This window comes from Zeus faber (assembly GCF_960531495.2).
Source record: "Zeus faber genome assembly, chromosome: 12".
Taxonomy (NCBI): domain Eukaryota; kingdom Metazoa; phylum Chordata; class Actinopteri; order Zeiformes; family Zeidae; genus Zeus; species Zeus faber.
The window spans coordinates 2,434,461-2,442,631 of NC_137196.1; the positions used below are offsets into that span (position 1 = coordinate 2,434,461).

Genomic DNA, 8,171 nt, shown 5'->3' on the forward strand with positions numbered 1-8,171 from the left:
TAAGTTATATTCATAGGTATATGACAAGATATATTTCAGGCGATAAACCTATAGAAAAAATAATAAGATGTAAATAAATAAATAATTCGGTGACATCGGTGTGCGGATCGCGCGGATAGAATGCTCTGCGCAGACACCGGCGCACGTTGACGAAATTGCGCATCGACTCGCACGCATACGTTTGGCTCTAACTTTCCAAAGGAAGAGAAGGTGGAAATCCAAAAGGAAACGGAAATGAACGGAAAGGATGACGATGAAGCAGGAGGATGGAGGTAGCGGGTATTGGAACACGGAGACGCAGCGGCTCCATCCCGCTGTGAGGAGACTGCGCTGCGATGCGCTGCGCAGCGCTGCAGCCCGGAGCACAGCGAAGCCAAACCCACCAGGTCTAAGGCGCGGTATTGTCATGTTGTCTATATAAACCCCGGCAGTACCAGCTCTAAATACACGAGTGTCTTTCACCAGTGCATGTGTCATTCCTCACGCTCCTAATTCCTCGGATTATTTGCAGCAATATTAATCTTGCACAGCTCAACAGCAAGGGCAGCATCATACAATCGCCATGTCTCACGATTGGGGATACGGACCAGCGGACGGTGAGGCATTATATTTGACAATTTTATATTTTATTTGGACTTTTTTAAATTTATTTAAATTTTACGATTATTTTTTAAAACTAAAATTTCCCGACTGTTTAGCTTTTTTTTATTTTTTTTTTATTAGATATATATGTGAATGCCTATTGTCTGTAATGAAACGCAGCAAACCTTCCCTGGATAAATGCCTCGTATAAGAAAATGTACCTTGGCAAAAAATGTGATTCTGATTCTGATTCACAAGGGGTAAAAATGAAAGCTGAAATGTAACTGGTCGAGGAAATGTTTTCACTTTCACTGCATTTGCTGCTTTTATCCATAGTTATTAACAACAATAGAATACAAGAGAACATAATTTTGATTATATTCATAGATTGTCTGCTTGCAGTAGTCGTAGTAGTAAGTTATTATTATTAATGTAGTTTTTTGTGTTATTCATATTATTATTACTATTCAAGGTATGCATCTTCCGATTATTAATACAGTATTAATTTTAACCATATTCTAACCATTTAGCCATATTATTATCAATTCCAACACTGTCAACTGGTGATTTTTTCCAGGACCTGCGAAGTGGGCTGTGGGTTTTCCCATTGCCAACGGCCCCAGACAGTCTCCCATTAACATCGTCCCTGGCGAGGCAATATATGACATCTCCCTAAAGCCCCTCAAACTCCAGTATGATCCCTCCAACTCCAAGGGCATTCTCAACAACGGACACTCTTTTCAAGTGGACTTTGTGGATGACACAAACACGTCCAGTGAGTGTAGCCATTTATGTCCAATTCAAGCTAATTCCTGGGAGGTTTAGCACTTCCACAAATTATGTTCTTGGTGTTTTAATAGTTGTCAAAAGTCTTTTTCGAAAAGGCCTTAGAATTAGGCTGTGAGTCGTTCAAATGTGTCAAGTAGTTTTCATTCCAAATACGATGGGGGTGGGGGGGTGGTATTTATAATTGGAAAGGTTTTCCCCTTTTGTGCAATATTACACTCAATATACAGTATAGGCCTGTAATCAGATTATTTACTCAGATCAACACTTTAGACTATTCTCATTTGACTGGCAACGGACAAAGAATAAGGGACATGTTTTGACAGTGTTGAAAGGGAAAATGATATCTAACCCATCAAACATATTTTGAATTTAATAAATCTTCCACTGTGTTCAAACTCTCTCCCCCAGCACTTACTGCTGGTCCTATTTCCGGGACCTACCGACTGAGGCAGTTTCATTTCCACTGGGGTGCCAGTGACGATCGGGGCTCAGAGCACACCGTCAACGGGATCAAGTTCCCAAGCGAGGTATCCTCAAAGTTAATTTGACCCAAGCAAACGTCAATAGATGCAAATGGCAATGAACTGTAAATATCAATATAAACTTAAAACTAAACTAATATAAGATAATCCTAGAAAGAGTCTAGAGATTGTAAATTTATAGAATTAGATCTATTAGAATTATTTTTTATGAGTACATTTTTGAAGGGAATAGGAGACTTTTGAAATACCAAGACAGACACGACGACTACAAGCATAACATGTGACCAGTATATTCTGAGTAAAACTACTATGAGATCATTTTTAGGGATATCATGTTTTATGAACTGTTTTGCAAAATCACAAAATGATGTAAAATGTTAGAGTCAAAACGACATAGTAGCCTGCCCTCTACTCTTTGTGCTTGTATGGCAAGTTCTTTGAAAAGACTGTGCTACAAATAAACTAAAGCATATAACTTTGTCTGCTTAATGATCAATGTAATAATCAGAGGAATTTTACATTTTTGACAGACAACTCTTGGATTTAATTTAAAATGATCTTTATAATTTAGCATTGGTTTGAGTTTAGACGTCTTGGCTCTACTGCTCATCACTCCCGGCAAGGTGTACAGAAAGCATAGGCATGCTTAATGAGCTAGAAATATTGGAGTGATGAGCCCCTCCATTTGATAGAAGATAGGCCCAATAGGTGGATGCAGGGGAGGTGGAGGGAGTGCAGCAACACAGCAAGTAAATCAGGCAGCAAAGCAGGCAACAAAGCAGGAAGCAAAGCAGGTACGGCAAGAGGGATTGGCTGCTTAAATAAGCCTGCCCATAAGGAAGTGGAAGCATGTGGCGCCATCAAGTTGTCTGACAGAACTCCACAAGCTACGCCTCATTAAGGCGGAATATTTGGAGTAATATTTCAGTAGATGTTTCAGTTCCACAATGATCTCAAATGTAAAATTGCAAATAAAACTAAATCAAATGATCGATTTTACATTTTGTCTTAATATGCTGCGTCCAAAATGGCTTGCTGCGCACTACTGTTGTCCAGTGTACTTTAATATGTGAGTAAAAAATATATAGCTTCTCGTCACGTCGTTATTTAGCCGCATCACTTCCTTTCTGCATGCTGCAGTCCCCACACTTTCCCTTACAATACATTCTTGGATGCACTTGCCAGCATAGTAGGCAGTGTTTGCATACTACGATATTTAATTGTATGTCACCCGGGTACTTTTCACATACTATTTGATGCATAATGTGGTATTGGGCGTACTAAAAATGCTCACATGATAAGTTGCCATCCTAAACAGAATGTCAGAATGCCATTTCAGAAACAGCATTCTTTTCAAACCGTCTTTCCCCCCCACTCAGCTTCATCTCGTGCATTGGAACACAAAGTATCCCACCTTTGGAGAGGCTGCCAACCAGCCTGATGGACTTGCTGTAGTCGGGGTCTTCCTCAAGGTGACCGATGGCTATTTAGCGTTTTCTCTGGAGCTACATGCTAACCTGATGCTATCATCTGTGCCCACAAAATAGACCCATTCTTCATGTTCCACTAGTCATGACAGATGGTGGAAAACTCTTCCTAGAGAGCACTTTGGCTGATTTGAGCTGTTTATTCTGAACTTAAGATTGGTGCTGCAAACCCTAGGCTGCAAAAAGTTCTGGATGGCCTGGATGCCATCAAATCAAAGGCAAGGAAAACATCCATGAAACATGTTCATAGAAGAAGACCAACATCACCATTGTCAACTCCTACTTGACTCGCCTGCACTCACTGTTCATTCTTCTCCTTTGCCCTGTAGGGCAAACAGACCACTTTTACTAATTTTGATCCAAAGACTCTGCTTCCTGGTTCTTTGGACTACTGGACCTACGATGGCTCCCTGACCACACCCCCGTTGCTGGAGAGCGTCACCTGGATCGTTTTGAAGGAACCAATCAGTGTCAGCCCTGCGCAGGTACTTTCTGGTTTTCACCACACCATATTATTTAGTACTCTTGAAATTGAACAATGTGAAACTCAACTTTGTCAAAAATTAGATTTCAGAGACCATTAGAATGTCTGTGCCTGTGCAGATAATTATTTCCAGAAAATCATGCATAAGTGATCAAATGAATTTCATTTACATTTGTGCTTTCTTATTAAGTATATTACAGTCCAGGTTTTCCCCCAGAAAAGTTGATAGGTCTAGTGGCAAGTGCTGGGGGGGTATTGAAATAAGGTAAAAAAAAACAACCTTAAAATACATTAAAACAAATGCTTAGGGAGGTCAACTTACACACAATTCACTGGGGAAAACCCTGCAGTCCATGGTGGGTCTGAGCGGGTGGGTCTAGGGCGTCAAGTCCTAGATGGCCTGTGTTCAAGTCAGATTACACTATCAAATGGTGCTTTGTGGGCTTGTATAGGGGGCTGCCTGTATCACTTGTGATACAGGCCAATTTGTGGTCTATCTCTATACATACCCACCCACACCAGTTAGCTATGACTAGACATAGTAAATGTACTGTTACAAAGAACAAAACAAGATAAATATTCATCTTAGCAAATAATACACAACAATAATAATAATGATAACGATTATAATAATAATAATAATAATAATAATAATAATAATGATAATAATAATGTATTATATTATTATTATTATTATTCGTAATTATTGTTATTATTTTTATTATTATTATTATTATTAAGAAGATAATATTTCTCTAAATTGTTCCAACTGAACTTTACATCAACCAGTCCAAAGTCTCTTGTATTGTTAAATATGTATCCTTATGTTCATTAGGATAAATCTGCCGGCTCCCCTTCCAGTATACAGAGACAAACACATAGATGTATACTGTAAGATACAGTGCTGTGTGCACTCAGCATTGCACATTTTTTACACCGGGCCTGGGGAGTTAAATCCCATAATACAAGTTTACCAGCTAGCTAACGACTAAACGGGTCCCAATGGAGGCCTTGTTTATGCTCCAATTACACAAACACACACACACACACACACACACACACACACACACACACACACACACACACACACACACACATAGACATGAACACTCTTGTACTCATCTTCAGGACTACCGTGTTACACTCCAAGTTAATATTTCTGACATTTCTGCCACAGTACATAAATCAAATATAAATATAGTACATATATCAAATATAGTAAGAGAATTCAGAGTTCATTATTGTACACATTTCCCATGTAGTTCTTGCTGATCCCATGTACTAGACTGTATTCCTTCTTAATATAGTGTATATATATATATATATATATAATTCTCTTTTTTTACATTATATGTAACACACATCAGTTGAAACTATGTGCTTGTGTTTACATAGAGATAAGCATGCATAATCCGTTACGTGTCGTACTTGTGAACCCTTTCACGTCTCTACATCAGCGGTCTCAAACTCAAATGACGCACGGGTCACTGGCCACATTGTCTTCTTCTTCTAGTTCTTTTAGTTTTATTTTTTTAATTTCAAGGCAATTAGTGAATGGCCTCGAAATAATGTTAGAAATAGACACGTGACAAGATAAAATGTTATTATTTAATTCTGTTTTATATTTTGAAAACATGAAGTAAAAATTGCGGATTAATTCAGCATTAATTTTGCAAGCCAAAATTTATCAACATATGTTCACCATATATGTGGGTCACATTGATTTGCCTCGCGGGCCTGATGTGTACACCGGATCTATAGTTTGAAACCCCTTCCCTACACCATCTTTTGCATAAAGGATTCAGAATTATTAACTATCCTGTAAATAAATGAATCAGTCAGTTAAAAGGTTTTGATGACCTCCTACAGTTTCTTTTTCAGTGTTGAGATATTTCATGTTTTTTCTATGGCACCTCCCACTGAATTATACACATGTTTTCCAATTTCATTTTTACAAATTCATTTTTGTACCAAAGGTTTAAATTCCGACTGGAAGCAAATCAATTATAGCTGTGCTGTCTTTTTTGCGGTTACGTTTATTATAGAGATAGTAATACCCCAACAGAAAATTAGAACCATGTAGAACTGAATTGAATTTAGAACTGAGCAATAACCCCTCAGTGCCAGGTGCTGTGCAAAACAACTTATCTAGGAGAGTCACCCCCCCCGCCTCTCTATCTTTTCTCTCCCTCCTTGTTAGATGGCCAAGTTTCGCAGCCTACTCTTCACCGGAGACGGCGAGGCTCCGTGCTACATGGTAGACAACTACCGGCCCCCACAGCCCCTGAAGGGTCGCAGGGTCCGTGCAGCTTTCAAGTAAAGGCCCTCCTGGTCATCTTGTGCAGCTTTGGCCTCTGACAACCAACTTCCATCCCATCCTCACCTCCTCACTCCCTTTAATGTACCCTCATAGCGCTTAATGTCACTTTTGTACGTCTGCTAGGCTCAAATCAGTGCTTGAAGAATATTCAAATTTCTCCATGGGGTGGACAGCTATAAGCTATAATTTGATCTTTATAGTCACAAATCACTAATTGAGGAATGATTGTGTGATAGCGAATGATTTTTTAATTGATTGGAACAAAAGGGAATAGATTTAGCAAAGAAGGGAGTGCAGTTATAACATTCTAGGGCATTTATATTAATTCTATGCTGAATGTAAGGATTTTTGGTCGAATGTGTTTGATTATCTGCCGTTTCTATAAATCACTTTTCATGAGCTGATGCCCGAACTAAGACATAAGAAGATATTTTGCTGCAAGATAAGAGGTACTGGTTTGCAGAATTTCACCCCAAGTGACCACATTGTGGACTTTATAATTGAGTCCGTCATAGTCATATTCAAATCATAGTTTAGAATCATATGTATTCTAATATTCAGGGAATTATTTTTCTAACTTTTATTAAGATGTTGTATTTTAAAATAATGTATTTTAAGATACCTTATTCTATGATATACTTTTTTTCTGGATAACTTGATGAAGTGCATAAGAACGGGCACATTATCTTTAATGATTAAATAAATGTTTGAAGCCAAATGGGTGTGAAAAAATGAAATAATAGCTAAAGTGACTGACTAAAATCAGACCCCAGGGTTGAGAGTCATTTCAAGAAGAGTATATTTAATCTCAGCTGACTTGTGAAAAGCTCCCAAATGAATTGCAGAGTAATAACTCATTAATTGGAAAAAAAAGTAAAAATCCACAGTTTAATTGATAAGCGAAAATAAGAGAAAGGGTTGCTTAAGTTTTATTCTTTGTCTTATTTAGCCATTGCGACACGTTTATTATACCCAGATTATATTACCTGCAAAATTCACTGTTCATATCAGCAGTGATCATACCATCCACTTTGGCCCCTGTTTAGCAGGTGGCTCTTCTATGCAAGTTGACTAGGTTTTTTTTTTTGCACACATTTCTAATATGTGCTATGTTGAAAACATCTTTCTGCTAGCTTTGTTATAGGATACATATATTTGTATGTACTTGCTGACCAACTGAACTACCTATCACCCCAGTGCATTTATTATTGTGTCTGAAAAAATGATGTGCGATCTGCTTGTCATGTCGGAGAGGTTATGTTTGTTAAAATATAACATATTTGTTTTGGTAGATGGTATTATATATCCTTCCTTGTCAATTTAATGATTTCTTATGCATAGCAACAGAGCAAAGCACTCTTTTCTCAAATTGTGATGAGGCTGAAATGGCCAAAAAAAAAGCCTTTATTGCATTGTAGAGCATTGTGAAGTGAATATCGAAGAATTGTCATGTTTGAAAACACTTTGTTATAGGTAAAAAATAATTTCATCAATAAAAAATATGAGAAGCAGTTTTTTCTGATGGAATTTCTTTTTTTAACCAAGATCATATGTTTCTGAATGTCAAAACTAAACGATAATGGCGAATAATGCCCTTTCTTTTTTTAATTATATATATATATTTTTTTTTTACCTATGCTGTAAGCATGCTAGGCATACAACATGGAGTATTTGTAGGCTATTGTATCTAGGACAGAGTTAGTAAGTAGAGTTCAACTTCTCAACCTGCAATGCACCTCTTTATTAATTGTTAAATCGTCAAGAAGTGCTGCAATGTCCTGTGGACGACCCATAGGATGACAAGAGCACAGTATTTTGTTATACAGAGCCGCCACCAATCCACCTTTTGGAGAACTATTTTACCATATTTGGGTTTATAAACAACTGATCAGTACTCCAAGAGGGGGAGATTGACCATGAGTGAGACAAATATACATAGAACCAAACAACATTTAAATGGAAAACATAAACATCGGATGACAACGTATATTGAAAAACAGAGTTAATGACGTCCAGGAAAACGGGAA

General features: G+C 37.7%; 1 protein-coding gene across 1 annotated transcript; it reads left to right on the forward strand.

Annotated features, from left to right (window-relative positions):
• Positions 1-304: 304 nt before the first annotated feature.
• cahz (carbonic anhydrase) lies at positions 305-7,655 on the forward strand. Its single transcript, XM_080011664.1, has 7 exons — positions 305-596; positions 1,160-1,357; positions 1,780-1,898; positions 3,233-3,325; positions 3,496-3,558; positions 3,670-3,825; positions 6,025-7,655. The coding sequence occupies exons 1-7, from the start codon at positions 563-565 to the stop codon at positions 6,142-6,144; spliced, it is 783 nt and encodes a 260-aa protein (XP_079867790.1). The 5' UTR covers positions 305-562; the 3' UTR covers positions 6,145-7,655.
• The last annotated feature ends 516 nt before the right edge of the window (positions 7,656-8,171 follow it).